Genomic DNA, 18723 nt, shown 5'->3' with positions numbered 1-18723 from the left:
AACGTGCCCCATCCCTCTCACCACCCCCCTCTTAGCCGAAGTGAACCCTTCCAAACCCCTACCCCACAACGCACTGTGACTGACCTCCCCCATCCAGTCCAACGAACCCTTCCAAACCTGCCCCATCCCTCCCAAAGCAGTGGTCTCCCCTCCCAGCCGAAGTGAAAAATAATCCTCTGTTTCAATTTTCTTCACATTTACTGAGCATTTTAAAATGTAGTGCTTTCAATTCAGCCTTCTAAGGGCATGTCTCAATCAGTCACCTGCAGTATTGAGTCAAGAACTTTATGTCGATCAGGATACCTGAAGAGCACAGTCGAGAACTTTATCCGAATCAGTATACCTCCAGCGCAGGGTTGAGAACTTTGTCTCAATCAACATACCTCAAAAGCGGGGTCGAGAACTCGGTCTCAATTAGTATACCTCCACAGAGGAGTAGAGGACTCTGGGCCTGGTTCACAGAACTAACTTAAGACAAAATCATAGACTTACTACTTTTGGTATTCACAGAAGGCATTTAGTAGTAGTAAAGTTAGGATTTTGTCTTAAGTTTGATTTAAGACAAACTTAACAGACTTAAGTTAGGATTTTGTCTTAAGTCTGTCTTAAGACAAAATCCTAACTTTACTACTACTTAATGCCTACTGTGAATACCAAAAGTAGTAAGTTTTAGGATTTTGTCCTAAGTTAGTTCTGTGAATCGGCCCCTCTGTCCTAATCGGACATACCATAATATAGTGTATTGGTTTGTGTTCCCACATTATAGGTGACTGTATAAGAAATTCCATAATAGCTATAGGAACCTACACAAGTTGTGTAAGTACCTTCTGTGTATGTATTATTGACTTTTGTCCTGACGAAAGCTCTACAGACCCGGCTGGGCTCATAGAGCTGAAACATGTTGACGCATCCATATATATATGGTAATCTAGTTGCCCGATTACATATATATCGAATTTTTTAACAACAGTGCCAACCTTTTCATTAAAAATTCTTTTTTGGTGACACACTGTTTTAAATTGTTCCCTTTCCTATTATTTCTGGACACTTCTACCTGGACCAGAGGTAGCCTCGGGGGAGGCAGGCATACCGCACGTTATTTGACTACCCTATGAATATGCCATGACGCCTGATGGGGCGGATAAAAGATGCACCGCATCGACTAAATCAGGCTGTCTATGAGGGTTTTCAAAGACTAACCGAAGGTTTAGTAGACACCAGTGTCCATTCCCTTTTGATTAATTCGCTAATCGGTATACCTTCAGAGGGGAGTAAAGAACTCTGTCTCAGTCAGTATACCTCAAGAGCGGAGTAGAGAACTGTGCCTCGATCAATATACCTTTAAGAGCGGTATACCGACAGCGCAAGGTAACAAACTCTGTCTCAGTCAGTGTACCTCAATTGTTGGAGACGTGAACATGGTCTCAAATGGTATACATTTCATCTTGAAGTCAAGAACTTTGTGCAGCTCAACATATATTGATTCTAGTGGTTACAAAAATCTGAGTAAGATCTCTGCAGTACTCGATTCAAGAATGTTCTGCTGTTGACTCCATCTCACATCCTAGTCCACTAACATTGCAATCTTGCTGATGAACGTATATTGGTGTTGAACATATCTCCAGTCCTGGCATCAAGAACAGTCCACTGATGAGTTCACCAGTACTGATGTAGCTGAGAACAAACCACTGATGAGCCACCCTCCTCTCTTGTATCCAAGAACATGCCACTGATGAGCCATCCTCCTGTCTTGTATCCAGGAACATGCCACTGATGAGCCATCCTCCTGTCTTGTATCCAAGAACATGCCACTGATGAGCCATCCTCCTGTCTTGTATCCAAGAACATGCCACTGATGAGCCATCCTCCTGTCTTGTATCCAAGAACATGCCACTGATGAGCCATCCTCCTGTCTTGTATCCAGGAACATGCCACTGATGAGCCATCCTCCTGTCTTGTAGCTGAGAACATGCCACTGATGAGCCATCCTCCTGTCTTGTATCCAAGAACATGCCACTGATGAGCCATCCTCCTGTCTTGTATCCAGGAACATGCCACTGATGAGCCATCCTCCTGTCTTGTATCCAAGAACATGCCACTGATGAGCCATCCTCCTGTCTTGTATCCAAGAACATGCCACTGATGAGCCATCCTCCTGTCTTGTATCCAAGAACATGCCACTGATGAGCCATCCTCCTGTCTTGTATCCAGGAACATGCCACTGATGAGCCATCCTCCTGTCTTGTATCCAGGAACATGCCACTGATGAGCCATCCTCCTGTCTTGTAGCTGAGAACATGAAACTGATGAGCCACCCTCCTGTCTTGTATCCAAGAACATGCCACTGATGAGCCATCCTCCTGTCTTGTATCCAGGAACATGCCACTGATGAGCTAGCTGAGAACATGAAACTGATGAGCCACCCTCCTGTCTTGTATCCAAGAACATGCCACTGATGAGCCATCCTCCTGTCTTGTATCCAGGAACATGCCACTGATGAGCCATCCTCCTGTCTTGTAGCTGAGAACATGCCACTGATGAGCCATCCTCCTGTCTTGTAGCTGAGAACATGCCACTGATGAGCCATCCTCCTGTCTTGTATCCAAGAACATGCCACTGATGAGCCATCCTCCTGTCTTGTATCCAAGAACATGCCACTGATGAGCCATCCTCCTGTCTTGTATCCAAGAACATGCCACTGATGAGCCATCCTCCTGTCTTGTAGCTGAGAACATGCCACTGATGAGCCATCCTCCTGTCTTGTAGCTGAGAACATGAAACTGATTAACCATCCTACAATCCTGTGGGTGAGAACATTCCTCTGATAGGCCACCACCCTCTCTTGTAGCTGGGAACATGCCACTGATAAATCATCCTACAGTCTTGTAGCTGAGAACATGTCACTGATGAGCCATTCTACAGCTTTGTTAGTCAAAAATATTACCTTGATAAGCCACCCTTCCCTTGTGTATTGAGTACATGCCACTGATGAGTCAACCTACAGCCTTACAGTCAATAACATTCCCCTGATGAGTCTTCCTTCAGTCTTGTATCAGCGAATATACCACTGGCGAGCAGGCCATCACTGTACTAACATGTATACATCCAATCCTCATGTCTAGATACATCCACGCCAGACATCCAAGGTTTCGAACTGATCTGACTGCAAGGTTATGGGTTCTCATTTTTGGAAGCTACTTTCACAAAATAGTCAATCTTTGTCAAGTCGCAAAATGTTCAGAAAGGATATTGAAATATGGACGTCTGTCTATTTGTTTTTTCTTGGAGACTGTTTGCTGTTCTCTTAATTCTAGCACAAAGAAACCTCCGGGTGTTACAGCTCTGTATAAAACTCTGATCAGATCTAGAAATATCCACTGAAGATCAGATGAACAAATGACCACTTATGGCTTGCAGAAAGTTCCGCTGCTAAGCATATCTCCAACCCTGTTGTCAAGAACATTCCACTGAGGAGCAAACCCCAAATCCTGGCATGCAGGATATTGTTCTGTTGAGCATTCCTTTGGTCCTTGCACCAAGAACATTCCACTGGGGATCATACCTCCAGTCCTTGCATCAATACCTCCAGTGCAGACATCAAGAACATTCCACTGGGGATCATACCTTCAGCCCTTGCATCAATACCTCCAGTGCGGACATCAAGAACATTCCACTGGGGATCATACCTTCAGCCCTTGCATCAATACCCCCAGTGCGGACATCAAGAACATTCCACTGGGGATCATACCTTCAGCCCTTGCATCAATACCTCCAGTGCTGCCATCAAGAACATTCCACTGTGGATCATACCTTCAGCCCTTGATCACCTCCAGTGCTGACATCAAGAACATTCCACTGGGGATCATACCTTCAGCCCTTGAATCAATACCTCCAGTGCGGACATCAAGAACATTCCACTGGGGATCATACCTTCAGCCCTTGCATCAATACCTCCAGTGCTGCCATCAAGAACATTCCACTGTGGAGCATACCTCCAGTCCTTGCATCAATACCTCCAGTGCTGACATCAAGAACATTCCACTGTGGATCATACCTTCAGCCCTTGAATCAATACCTCCAGTGCGGACATCAAGAACATTCCACTGTGGATCATACCTTCAGCCCTTGCATCAATACCTCCAGTGCGGACATCAAGAACATTCCACTGTGGATCATATCTTCAGCCCTTGCATCAATACCTCCAGTGCTGACATCAAGAACATTCCACTGTGGAGCATACCTTCCGCCCTTGCATCACTACCTCCAGTGCTGACATCAAGAACATTCCACTGTGAAGCATACCTTCAGCCCTTGCATCACTACCTCCAGTGCTGACATCAAGAACATTCCACTGTGGAGCATACCTCCAGCCCTTGCATCAATACCTCCAGTGCTGACATCAAGAACATTCCACTGTGGAGCATACCTTCAGTCCTTGCATCAATACCTCCAGTGCTGACATCAAGAATATTCCAGTGTGGAGCATACCTTCAGTCCTTGCATCAATAACTCCAGTGCTGACATCAAGAACATTCCACTGTGGAGCATACCTCCAGTCCTTGCATCAATACCTCCAGTGCTGACATCAAGAAAATTCACTGTGGAGCAATCCTTCAGTACTTGCATCAATACCTCCAGTGCTGACATCAAGAACATTCCACTGTGGAGCATACCTTCAGCCCTTGCATCAATACCTCCAGTGCGGACATCAATAACATTCCACTGTGGATCATATCTTCAGCCCTTGCATCACTACCTCCAGTGCTGATATCAAGAACATTCCACTGTGGAGCATACCTTCAGTACTTGCATCAATACCTCCAGTGCTGACATCAAGTACATTCCACTGTGGAGCATACCTTCAGCCCTTGCATCAATAGCTCCAGTGCTGACATCAAGAACATTCCACTGTGGAGCATACCTCCAGTCCTTGCATCAATACCTCCAGTGCTGACATCAAGAACATTCCACTGTGGAGCATACCTTCAGTCCTTGCATCAATACCTCCAGTGCTGACATCAAGAACATTCCACTGTGGAGCATACCTTCAGCCCTTGCATCACTACCTCCAGTGCTGACATCAAGAACATTCCACTGGGGAGCATACCTCCAGTACTGGCACCAATACCTCCAATGCTGACATCAAGAACATTCCACTGGGGAGCATACCTCCAGTACTGCCATCAAGAACATTCCACTGTGGAGCATACCTTCAGTCCTTGCATCAATACCTCCAGTGCTGACATCAAGAACATTCCACTGTGGAGCATACCTTCAGCCCTTGCATCAATAACTCCAGTGCTGACATCAAGAACATTCCACTGTGGAGCATACCTTCAGCCCTTTCATCACTCCCTCCAGTGCTGACTTCAAGAACATTCCACTGTGGAGCATACCTTCAGCCCCTGCATCAATACCTCCAGTGCTGACATCAAGAACATTCCACTGTGGAGCATACCTTCAGCCCTTGCATCAATACCTCCAGTGCTGACATCAAGAACATTCCACCGTGGAGCATACCTTCAGTCCTTGCATCAATATCTCCAGTGCTGACATCAAGAACATTCTACTGGGGAGCATGCCTCCAGTACTGCCATCAAGAACATTCAACTGGGGAGCATACCTTCAGTCCTTGCATCAATACCTCCAGTGCTGACATCAAGAACATTCCACTGGGGAGCATACCTCCAGTACTGCCATCAAGAACATTCCACTGGGGAGCATACCTCCAGTACTGGCACCAATACCTCCAGTGCTGGCATCAGGAACATTCAACATTCTGCTGAGGAGCATACCTCCAGTCCATGCATCAATACCTCCAGTACCTTCTATCAATACCTCCAGTACCTTGCATCAATACCTCCAATTTCCTTCCATCAATACCTCCAGTCCTTCCACCAATACCTCCGGTCCTTGCATCAATTACCCCAGCCCTGCATCAATACCTCCAGTTCTTGCATCAATACCTCTAGTCTCTTGCACCCTCCAGTCCCTTGTGTCAATACCTCCAGTCCTTGCGTCAATACCTCCAGTCCCGGCATCAATACCTCCAGTACTGGCATCAATACCCCCAGCCCTGGCATCAATACCTCCAGTCCCGGCATCAATACCTCCAGTCCTCGCATCAATACCTCCAGTCCCGGCATCAATACTTCTAGCACTGTCATCCATACCTCCAGTCATGGCATCAAAACCTCCAGTCCTGGCATCAACAACATTCCACTGAGGAGCCCACCTCTAGTCCTTACATCAAGAGCATTCCACTGGGGAGCATACCTCCAGTGCTGGCATTAATACCTCCAGTACTGTCATTGATACCTCCAGTCCTGGCATCAATACCTCCAGTCCCGGCATCAATACCTCTAGCACTGTCATCGATACCTCCAGTCCTGGCATCAATACCTCCAGTCCCGGCATCAATACCTCTAGCACTGTCATCGATACCTCCAGTCCAGGCATCAATACCTCCAGTCCCGGCATCAATACCTCCAGTCCCGGCATCAATACTTCTAGCACTGTCTTCCATACCTCCAGTCCCGGCATCAATACCTCCAGTCCTAGCATCAATACCTCCAGCCCCCACATCAATACTTCTAGCACTGTCATCCATACCTCCAATCATGGCATCAAAACTTCCAGTCCTGGCATCAAAACCTCCAGTCCTGGCATCAACAACATTCCACTGAGGAGCCCACCTCTAGTCCTTACATCAAGAGCATTCCACTGGGGAGCATACCTCCAGTGCTGGCATTATTACCTCCAGTACTGTCATCGATACCTCCAGTCCTGGCATCAATACCTCCAGTCCCGGCATCAATACCTCTAGCACTGTCATCAATACCTTCAGTCCTGGCATCAATACCTCCAGTCCCGGCATCAATACCTCTAGCACTGTCATCGATACCTCCAGTCCAGGCATCAATACCTCCAGTCCCGGCATCAATACCTCCAGTCCCGGCATCAATACCTCCAGTCCCGGCATCAATACTTCTAGCACTGTCATACATACCTCCAGTCCCGGCATCAATACCTCCAGTCCTCGCATCAATACCTCCAGTCCCGGCATCAATACTTCTAGCACTGTCATCCATACCTCCAGTCATGGCATCAAAACCTCCAGTCCTGGCATCAAAACCTCCAGTCCTGGCATCAATACCTCCAGCCCTGGCATCAATACCTCCAGTACTTGCATCAATACCTCCAGTACTGGCATCAATACCTCCAGTCCTGGCATCAATAACCCCAGTCCTTACATCAATACCGCCAGTCCTTACATCAATACCGCCAGTCCTTACATCAATACCGCCAGTCCTTGCATCAATACCTCCAGTTCTTGCATCAATACCTCCATCCTTGTATCTATTCTATTCTTTCTTTATCCATCCTTCCAAAGACAGGACATAAGATACACATAGATATAAACATCATATAAAATTAATCTTGTCGCAGCAAATACAAATTAATTTTCCATTTTAAAAGAATACAACAGCTCACAAATACAGTACCTTTTCTCAAAACTAAAGTGGCACTGCAAAACACTTGGGTTCGTAAGTGACAGCACATTTATCAGATGTGAACTAAAGTGCCAGTGCAAAGCGCTTAGGTTCCTAAATAGCAGCAAATATTAGCTGATAGTGCAACAAGAAGAGATAACTGCAGCCATCAATAACAGCAATTGTTAACTAAAAATACACGAATAATAAAATTGGGCCTACAAAGTAGTTAGCAAATCAGGTAAACATTTTAGCAGCAATACCAATGCATTCCATACAGAAAAACAGCATACTCCTTCTATTTGCTAAAATACACTTCAAAAACTGCCAACAGCAAAACAGACATCGAAATCATTAAGTTGCTGCAAAAAGTACAAAGCAGCTTTGCGCTTAGAAAATTTGTGTCTGCGCAAGAGAAGTATTAAAAATGTCCTGGTAACGGAGCTCCAGGGCCAAATGGGATCCCGCCAATAGTCTACAAAACTGATCCGGACTTCTGGTGCAGAAAATTAAAAAAATTATATGAAGAGATCATAAGCGAAAACCAAATACCATCAAGTTGGCAGGGCTCCATAATCTCACCCATTTTTAAAGGAGGAGACAGAACATCCCCAGCTAATTATAGACTGATCGCTCTCCTAGATGTGGAAGCGAAGTACTTTGCTTCCCTCGTCCTGGAAGATCTAATAAATTGGTCCGACGACACAAAGAGAATACCGTTAAACCAAACAGGCTTCAGGAAAGGGACTGGGACACTGACAAATATTATGACTCTCTCAGTGCTAGCCAACAAATATCTCCGAAGAAAACAGCCCCTTCACCTGTGTTTCATTGACTTAAAGGCAGCAATCGATAGCGTAGATCGTAACATCTTATGGAGGAAATTACGCAGCTGGAACATTCCGGATAAAATCCTGAGAGGGATCTTACTCCTTTATTCCAACACTTGGATGGAAGTTAAATTGGGGAAAGGAACACGGCTCTCAAGAAAAATCAATACCAGCAGAGGTCTCAAGCAGGGCTGTGTCCTAGCCCCCCATCTTTTTAACCTTTTTATGGCAGACCTAACATCAAGTCTAAATAAGATCCCATCCCATCCACCTAAACTTGGCTCCTTTCCGCTAACTCATCTATCCTATGCTGACGACGTGGTACTGTTGAACCTAACGAAGATTGGCATCCAAAGGTTATTAGTAGGGCTGGTAGAATTCATAACAAACAACAACCTGGAGATAAATACAACAAAAACAAAAACAATGCTCATCACCAGGCGGCGGACAGCCAGTGCACACATCTACCTGGAGGGAACAAAGCTAGAGGCCGTGTCCAACTTCAAGTACTTGGGCTTCTACTTTGATAATCGACAAAGCCACCAGCAGCAAATGTCACACATCACTCAGAGATCAAACTCACTTTCATTTGCTTTCAGATCTCTGGCTAAAAAGCTCACGGGCCATCATATAAACCTCTACTGGCAACAATAAAAGCAAAAGTCCTTCCAACCCTGTCATATGGCAGTGTAGGATTGCATGGGAAAGATGCGGATCTGCTTAACAAAATGCAGACAGCCATCTTTAAATCCACCTTCCAAATACAACAGGGAGCCTCACCAGCTCAGACGAGGTTAGAATTTGGAATAACAAATGAAATACTGGGAAGAAAGTATGCAAATATCAAGTACTGGTATACACTGAAACAGAACACGTCAGCCTCGGAATTGCACCAAGCACTATGGGAAGAAATAAGATCTGATGTTAAGTCCCCATACGATCAGTATCTTGAAAAGGCAATAACAGACTGGAACAAGGAAACTTTTGGAACTCAACCTGCCTTACACGGCGTTCAAACATGCTGTAAACAAGTCGACAAAATTCCACTCTCTCTTACTTGATAAAGCTACGTTTAGCACCAGAAAACACGCATGGATGGTCATATCAAATTACAAAACACTTGTGGCATCCCCATACCTAACAATCACATTCCCAGCTCACAGAAAACAGAAATTAATGGGACTTTGTTTGGGGAAATTTCCATCGATTATGGACCAACCAAGCTGGGTGCACGACGGACCCAAAATCTGCAGACTATGCGGGAGGAGCAATGAGGACTTCATTCATCTTGTCTGTATCTGCCCGAACCTAGCTCAAGCTCGAATCTCTCTTTTTAAAAAGTCTATGAACGAGCGGGGCATAAGAACGTGCAGATCTGCAATTATGGGAACCTTGAACCCAGCAGACACGCGATTGAACTGCCTACTTTTAAAGTTCCTTGCAGCCCACTCCCAAGCGCTAAAACAAAGCTTAGCACCATGTCCACAATAGGATAACACGACAGTGGTAGCTAGTGGGGAGGGCTCTCCGGAACTTAACAGAGAAAAAAAACAAGAACTCCTGAACTAAGCTAGACAGATTGTATTCTAATTACACTGTATTCTATTTGAAATAACAAGCTCCATCTTAGAATGAGAATGTTTTAGAACCTATTAACAGATATTGCACCCAAAAATTAAGAAATTTTAAACACACTAGTCGATTCTTTTAAAATGTATTGTTGTGGTTTTAATTAACTGAAACAATAAAAAAATTCATTTCATTTCATTTTAATTTCCTGGTAAATGGAAGATAAAATTGACAAAAAAATACAAAATGTAAAATGGTTTGACCCGAATGTTCATCACAAGGGTAGACCATAATAGATTCTGAAGAATACTGACCAAGGGGGAAGCATATAAACCATCTAAAAGATGCCAGCCTGAATCTAGATAACAGATTGCTTTCATGAACATTATTTACATATATTAAATACGGGCAGTGTATACCTCCAGCCCTTGCATCTATACCTCCAGCCCTGGAATCTATACCTCCAGTGCTGGCATCAATACCTCCAGTCCTGGCATCAATACCTCCAGTACTGGCATCAACAACATTCCACTGAGGAGCCCACCTCTAGTCCTTACATCAAGAGCATTCCACTGGGGAGCATACCTCCAGTGCTGGCATCAATACCTCCAGTCCTGGCTTCAATACCTCCAGTCCTGGCATCAAAACCTCCAGTCCTGGCATCAATACCTCCAGCGCTGGCATCAATACCTCTACTACTGGCATCAAAACCTCTAGCACTGTCATCAATACCTCCAGTCCTGGCATCAAAACCTCCAGTCCTGGCATCAATACCTCCAGCGCTGGCATCAACCCCTCCAGTACTGGCTTCAATACCTCCCATCCTGTCATCAATACCTCCCGTCCTGGCTTCAATACCTCCAGCCCAGGCATAAATACCTCCAGTGCTGGCATCAATACCTCCAGTGCTGGCATCGAGAGCAGAGGTGCGCCTCCTTCCTTGAAGTGGGGCAGGGCTGGGGTGGTCCTGGTGGGCAGGGAGTTGCTCTTCGTCATCCTGGGTGTACGGATGGCGAGGCCTGTTGCCCTATTTTGCTTTGCTGCTCTATTTCGGATGTGCTGAGCTCCTCTGGGTGGATGGGGCGTGTGGGGGGGGGGGGGGGGCAAGGGAAGGTGTTTGTGATGATGGCTCTGTAGATAATGCAAGTACCTTGACATAGGTGCTGGCTGTCCAGTAACTCCAATTGGGGGAACAGCGCTTCAGCGTCTCGTCGAGGTAGTAAGCGCTATATACATGCAATTACAGTGCAAAGATTGCTGTCTGCTGCTTCAATGAGCTGTGCTGTTTGTTTCTCGTGTGTGTTTGTGTGGGCGCAGCGAGGGTCGCAGGTCCCTGCTGACCTCGGATCATATGCAGCACTAGGGAAAAATACCACAGCAGAGAGCAGTGGGCAGACTCTGCCTGGCACAGGAGGGGCATGTCTTTAAAATCAGAGAGGGTTCTTTGCCCCTGAACTGGTGCCCCAGCATGACCTCTGCTGCCACCAGTGCTTTAATCATGCAGGTACTCTCCAGTACTGAGTTCCACCTTGTATAATTGGGGCCACCCAGTGCCCCTCAGAACCTGGGTGTACACCAAGGTAGAAAGTGCTGGCTCTGTCGGGTACAGAATTGATTCTAGGTTTACTGAATAATAACAACTAGAAGACAGTACTCAAACGTTTCAGTAATCAGTGAAAATGTAAGCGAAGGAAGGACAAACAACACACCGAAGAAATTGAGTAAATCTGAAGTTGTATTTTGGGATAATTCAATGTGTTCTTTTACATTTTATGGTGTCAAGATAACATTAGACGGCTGTCACAGTTCATGAACATATGAGTTGTTCAAACGGTGCAAGTGCTATGGTGAAATAAAAGTTTTTTTTAAAGTGCTAAGTGTGAACGAGAGATATACAGTGCTGTACGGATGGATAAGAACTGGTCATTCAAAGAACATCCATCCCTAGGTACATAAATCTCCACTCTGCTTGGGATTTAAATTTCCATTTCATGTGGGGTGGAGAGAGTAGGGTCATTGTTATGACAAGCACGTCGACGTTTCGACCCAGAGAGGTGTGTGATTGACTGGTAGGCACAGTGGGTCTTCCTCAGGACAAAACGAATCAAGGGACAGCCTGCACAATTAAAAATGGCTGGATTTAGATTGGTGCGTTTGATACAGGGAAAGGAACAGCATGGTAAGTGAACTGAGGACCTGCCCGATTCGAAGAAGGAAAGAAAGGAGGTCTTCAGGGGATGGTCCACCACAGGTTGGATTCAAAGAAATGACTGTACTGAGTTCAGGCACTTTTTTCACTTGAAGGGGAGAGTACCTGCCCTACTCAGCCCTGGTGCAGTACATTTAACTGGAGAGTACTGGCACTTCTGAAGAGCAAACAGGCACTGTGAATAGCGAATGCCGGATCTATCTTTTCACTTAAAGCACTGACACCACAGCACGAGGAGCTGCAGTCTGTGTCAAAGAGGAGAGATGACTGTACCTCACCTGGCACCACTGCATGAGAAGCATCAGTCTGTGTCAAAGAGGAGAGATGACTGTACCTCGCCTGGCACCACAGCATGAGAAGCATCAGTCTGTGTCAAAGAGGAGAGATTACTGTACCTCGCCTGGCACCACAGCATGAGAAGCATCAGTCTGTGTCAAAGAGGAGAGATTACTGTACCTCGCCTGGCACCACAGCACGAGGAGCTGCAGTCTGTGTCAAAGAGGAGAGATTACTGTACCTCGCCTGGCACCACAGCATGAGAAGCATCAGTCTGTGTCAAAGAGGAGAGATTACTGTACCTCGCCTGGCACCACAGCATGAGAAGCTGCAGTCTGTGTCAAAGAGGAGAGATTACTGTACCTCGCCTGACACCACAGCATGAGAAGCATCAGTCTGTGTCAAAGAGGAGATGACTGTACCTCGCCGGGCACCACAGCACGAGGAGCTGCAGTCTGTGTCAAAGAGGAGAGATTACTGTACCTCGCCTGGCACCACAGCATGAGAAGCATCAGTCTGTGTCAAAGAGGAGAGATTACTGTACCTCGCCTGGCACCACAGCATGAGAAGCTGCAGTCTGTGTCAAAGAGGAGAGATTACTGTACCTCGCCTGACACCACAGCATGAGAAGCATCAGTCTGTGTCATAGAGGAGAGATTACTGTACCTCGCCTGGCACCACAGCATGAGAAGCTGCAGTCTGTGCCGAAGAGGAGATGACTGTACCTCGCCTGGCACCACAGCATGAGAAGCATCAGTCTGTGTCAAAGAGGAGAGATTACTATACCTCGCCTGGCACCACAGCATGAGGAGCTGCAGTCTGTGCCAAAGAGGAGATGACTGTACCTCGCCTGGCACCACAGCATGAGAAGCATCAGTCTGTGTCAAAGAGGAGATGACTGTACCTCGCCTCGCACCACAGCATGAGAAGCATCAGTCTGCGTCAAAGAGGAGAGATTACTATACCTCGCCTGGCACCACAGCATGAGGATCTGCAGTCTGTGCCAAAGAGGAGATGACTGTACCTCGCCTGGCACCACAGCACGAGGAGCTGCAGTCTGTGTCAAAGAGGAGAGATGACTGTACCTCGCCTGGCACCACAGCATGAGAAGCATCAGTCTGTGTCAAAGAGGAGATGACTGTACCTCGCCTGGCACCACAGCATGAGAAGCATCAGTCTGTGCCAAAGAGGAGATGACTGTACCTAGCCTGGCACCACAGCATGAGAAGCATCAGTCTGCGTCAAAGAGGAGAGATTACTATACCTCGCCTGGCACCACAGCATGAGGAGCTGCAGTCTGTGCCAAAGAGGAGATGACTGTACCTCGCCTGGCACCACAGCACGAGGAGCTGCAGTCTGTGTCAAAGAGGAGAGATGACTGTACCTCGCCTGGCACCACAGCATGAGAAGCATCAGTCTGTGCCAAAGAGGAGATGACTGTACCTCGCCTGGCACCACAGCATGAGAAGCATCAGTCTGTGTCAAAGAGGAGAGATTAAGCATCAGTCTGTGTCAAAGAGGAGATGACTGTACCTCGCCTGGCACCACAGCATGAGAAGAGATGACTGTACCTCGCCTGGCACCACAGCATGAGAAGCATCAGTCTGTGTCAAAGAGGAGATGACTGTACCTCGCCTGGCACCACAGCATGAGAAGAGATGACTGTACCTCGCCTGGCACCACAGCATGAGAAGCATCAGTCTGTGTCAAAGAGGAGATGACTGTACCTCGCCTCGCACCACAGCATGAGAAGCATCAGTCTGTGCCAAAGAGGAGATGACTGTACCTCGCCTGGCACCACAGCATGAGGAGCTGCAGTCTGTGTCAAAGAGGAGAGATGACTGTACCTCGCCTGGCACCACAGCACGAGGAGCTGCAGTCTGTGTCAAAGAAGAGAGATGACTGTACCTCGCCTGACACCACAGCACGAGAAGCATCAGTCTGTGCACAAGCTCAGAGTTTGTTGTCCCTCTGGTGGCACCACAGCACGAGGACCTGAAGCTTGTGCGCAAACATGGCGAGGATCTGCCTCCCCTGTTGGTGCCACAGCCTGGGAAAGTTTAGGTTTCGTTCGCACATTTTAAGCTGTTCCTACAGATGCCGCAGCCTGGGGGCCCGCAGTCGGTGCCCGAGCAGGGGCACAGGGTCCATGAGTGAGCCCTGCTGGCACCACAGACTGTCTAAGGCCCCTCGGTGTGTGCCAGGCACGGGCAGGGTTAGGGGTCTCGGCTGGCACCACTGCGCACAGACACAGCCAATCACTGATCTCGGCTGACACCACAGCCCTCGCGCAGGAATGCCCCTTCACTGAAGCCAAGTCCATGAGATTCCTGTGTTGTTGCTGCCAGTGGGCGTAGCCCGCCCCCGCAGGGGCCCCCAGTACACGCCGAAAACCTCCCTTTCAAACACCGCCGGAGAATGCGCCCACCCTCCGAGGAACGCGTCCTGCGAGATTTCAAAAGACCTTCTGGAGGTGCCGCCAGCCCGTGCCATGACAGCCCGGGGCAGCCCAGTGCCAGCCCGTGCCATGACAGCCCGGGGCAGCACAGTGCCAGCCCGTGCCATGACAGCCCGGGGCAGCCCAGTGCCAGCCCGTGGCATGACAGCCCGGGGCAGCCCAGTGCCAGCCCGTGCCAGGGCAGCCTGGTGCATCACAGTGCCAGTCTGTGCCAGGGCAGCCGGGGGCAGCACAGTGCCAGCCCGTGCCATGACAGCCCGGGGCAGCCCAGTGCCAGCCCGTGCCATGACAGCCCGGGGCAGCCCAGTGCTAGCCCGTGCCAGGGCGGCCTGGTGCAGCACAGCTCCTGCCTGTGCCAGGGCATCCTGGTGCAGTACAGCGCCAGCCCGTGCCAGGGCAGACTGGTGCAGCACAGCGCCAGCCCGTGCCAGGGCAGCCTGGTGCAGCACAGCGCCAGCCCGTGCCAGGGCAGCCTGGTGCAGCACAGCGCCAGTCCGTGCCAGGGCAGCCTGGTGCAGCTCAGCGCCAGCCCGTGCCAGGGCATCCTGGTGCAGCACAGTGCCAGCCCGTGCCAGGGCAGCGGGGGACAGCACAGTGCCAGCCCGTGCCAGGGCATCCTGGTGCAGCACAGCGCCAGCTCGTGCCAGGGCAGCCTGGTGCAGCTCAGCGCCAGCCCGTGCCAGGGCAGCCGGGGACAGCACAGCGCCAGCTCGTGCCAGGGCAGCCTGGTGCAGCGCCAGCTCGTGCCAGGGCATCCTGGTGCAGCACAGCGCCAGCCCGTGCCAGGGCAGCCGGGGACAGCACAGTGCCAGCCCGTGCCAGGGCATCCTGGTGCAGCACAGCGCCAGCTCGTGCCAGGGCAGCCTGGTTCAGCTCAGCGCCAGCCCGTGCCAGGGCAGCCGGGGACAGCACAGCATCAGCCCGTGCCAGGGCAGCCTGGTGCAGCACAGCGCCAGTCCGTGCCAGGGCAGCCTGGTGCAGCTCAGCGCCAGCCCGTGCCAGGGCAGCCTGGTGCAGCTCAGCGCCAGCCCGTGCCAGGGCAGCCGGGGACAGCACAGCGCCAGCTCGTGCCAGGGCAGCCTGGTGCAGCTCAGCGCCAGCATTCAGTGATCCCTGGAAGCAGCCTGGGGCTGCCAAGGCTCCAAGTATGATATATGCATATGTTGTATGTGCACTAGTGACTGTTTACATATGCACACAAGCGGCGGAATGCGGCGGTCTCATGTCAGTGTGCACACAAGCACACATGTGCACGAGGAACCCGTGCAGGAGCGTAGGACACTGCCAGACTAACCCCGGGGTCCACGGAGAAGCGCCTACCTGTTCACAGAGCGCTTCAATGTGCTATATACATTCACAATACCGCAGTAGCCAAGCTGCCGGTCTCCGTGCCCGCCTGGTCGCCTCCACGTTTAAAGTGTTTCTAAAATGTGACACTTTAATTATTTCGCATAAAAATGTCTAATATGTTTTTTGCTATTTGAACTTTTCAAAGTGCTGGAAGATACACCGGCCATGTGCACAGCGGCTCCTGACAGACACACACGTGCACTGCTTGGAGCGCGCGCCTTGGCCGGACCTTCTTTGCGCCCAGAGACCCACTGTGTCCCCTCTCAGAGACCTGGGGGGACGGTGTGCACCCCTGTCTGTATCGCCCCTCCCTCAGTGACGGGGGGCGATGTGGACTGATGCACAGATGTGTACGGACCTCGCTCGCAGGAGCTGCGGGTGCCAGGGTGGCCTGGCCTGCCACCCACGGGGGACACAGGCCCAGGCCTTGGCACCGGGTGCACGCCCCTGGCACATTTCCGAAGACCCCAGCGGAACCAGACGCGGTAACCAATACGGACAGCTATGAAACAAATCACTTATTCAATAACAAACACAGGCGGCATCCTGGTGGAAACTGCAGACTGGTACAGAGAGGGCGCCCAGGCTCTACAGCGCGCCATGAGGCCGCACACATGGTAGACATGCCCGACACACATGCTAACATGACAGATCTATGTCACAAACCACACAGGCACACATACATGAATATACACTGATCTCTCACCCAGCGCCTGTTCACATCATATATTTCCATGTGATCTGACTCGGGACCCTCTGTGCTGAACAAAAGTGGAATAAACTCTTGCGGCAGCCGGTGAAAGCATCGCCCCGCTATCCAGCATGTCGCCTCTGAGCTTGCAGCCGTAACACCTTAAAGATCGTGACCTTTCACCTGCCCCCGGCACACGAGCTCCAGACCGGTTGGTAAGGTGTTTGTCCCTCAGCCCCCATTTCGGGGCCCTAGAAGCAAGTCTAGGGGCCCCATAACGGCCCTGCCTGATGGTCTGAACTATCCGAGGTCCCTCAGACACTCAGGGCCCCGAGGCCCAGGGGCCTGGCCCCTCTCTGCTGCATTACGGGGTGCAGACTCATGGACCCTAGGAGGTCTGCCTCCCTTTCCCCAAGAGCCCACTCTCCCCCCGGAGAGCTTCTCCCAGACTGCCCCTGATCCCTTCCTGGAGGCCCCCCTCCTGCCCTCCGCACGAATCTCTCCTTTCCCTCCCTGGCACCAGCCTTGGTCCCTAGATGCCCCACTGCCCCCTCTGAAGCCCCCCCCCCCCCCCCCGATGGAGTCTCCCCTGCCCTCCCCTCCCTGGGCTAACCCTAGACATTCCCTGGAGCCCTCATGCCCCACGTAAGGGGCCTGTTACCCCTGGAGCTCCCACTGCCCCCAGATGCCCTCAGAAGCCTCCTTCCACCTCCCTTGGAGCTCCCACTGCCCCCAGATGCCCTCAGAAGCCCCCCTGCCACCTCCCTGGTGCCCCATGCTCTCTCCCCAGACCCCCACGCCCTCCCCTCGGGCCCTAAAGCCACTGGCTCCATCCTCCCTGGGGCCCGGCCTCACCTGCACCAGGTCCTGCGGGCTCTCCAGGCCCCGGAGGCCGCCCTTGGCCTCCTCAAACACCGCGCTCTCCTCGCCCGCCTCCCCGGACATCCTGACGGGCTTCAGCTGGGTGAAGACGGCGGCCTCGTCCGGCGCGGGGGCGCACAGGGTGGGGCAGCTGTCTCTCATCACCCCTGGTCCTTATCAGCACATGCACGCCTGGCAGGGAGGGTGGATGGATGGGTGGGTGGGTGGATGGGTGAGTGGGCTGCGCGCGCGCACCGGGCCAGGGGCAGCCGTGGATCCACAGACACCAGGTGAGCTGCTGCTGGGGTGTCTGCACTCAAGACTGAAACCTTACCTGTCCAGGGAGGGCGGGGCCGCAGGCACTGACAGCAGCGCGCAGCCAATCAGAGCCCGAGCACTCAGCCAATGGAAGGGACCAGGTGCGCAGGGGTCCTGTCTGTCAGCCATGGAGGCAGGAGGAGGCGAGGGAGCAAGGGGAGGGAGAGCAGGAAGAAACGAAATAGAAAGAAAGAGGAAGAAAACATAACACCGAAACACGAGAAGGGAGAAATAAAGAAGGACGAAAAGGAGAGACATAGACAAATATAAAAGAGAAAGTGAGGAAAGCAGAAACTAAGGAATGGAAAAGATAGCACCAAAGCACAAAAGGGGAGACATTGTGAGAGACGAAAAGGAGAGAAAGTTACAAATTTAAAGCAGAAAGTAAGGAAAGCAGGAACAAAGGAATGAAAAATGAGACGAAAGATGGAAAGAAAGAGAGAAGTTACCTTTACATCTAAGAGTGATGAACACAACAATGAAAAATAACGTGGGGCAAAGATGGAGAGACAGAAAAAAGAAATGAAAAAAAACCAAAAACTATAAATAACTTGGGAGACAAACAGAGAAGTTAAAAAATAGAATCAGAACACATTTAGGGAAACCACGAAAAATGTAAGGCAAGAATGACCAATAAATACAATGTATAAGTAAGAAAGACAACATGA

The 18723-nt window shown here is 50.1% G+C and overlaps 1 protein-coding gene across 2 annotated transcripts in view; it reads right to left on the bottom strand.

Moving 5' to 3' along the window:
- LOC147689431 (Krueppel-like factor 5) overlaps positions 1-18061 on the bottom strand; it is a 121107-nt gene extending 103046 nt beyond the window's left edge. The window contains exon 1 of one of the 2 annotated variants that reach the window (XM_086940105.1): positions 17732-18061. In XM_086940105.1, the coding sequence (XP_086796231.1) occupies positions 17732-17899 (168 nt within the window). In that variant the 5' untranslated portion in view covers positions 17900-18061. The remainder of the gene's footprint in view (positions 1-17731) is intronic. The other variant, XM_086940104.1, reaches the window with a different exon arrangement.
- Between the last annotated feature and the right edge of the window lie 662 nt (positions 18062-18723).

Source organism: Lissotriton vulgaris, chromosome 10, assembly GCF_964263255.1.
Source record: "Lissotriton vulgaris chromosome 10, aLisVul1.2, whole genome shotgun sequence".
NCBI classification, from domain to species: Eukaryota; Metazoa; Chordata; class Amphibia; order Caudata; family Salamandridae; genus Lissotriton; species Lissotriton vulgaris.
This window is presented reverse-complemented; position numbering and strand designations above follow the sequence as displayed.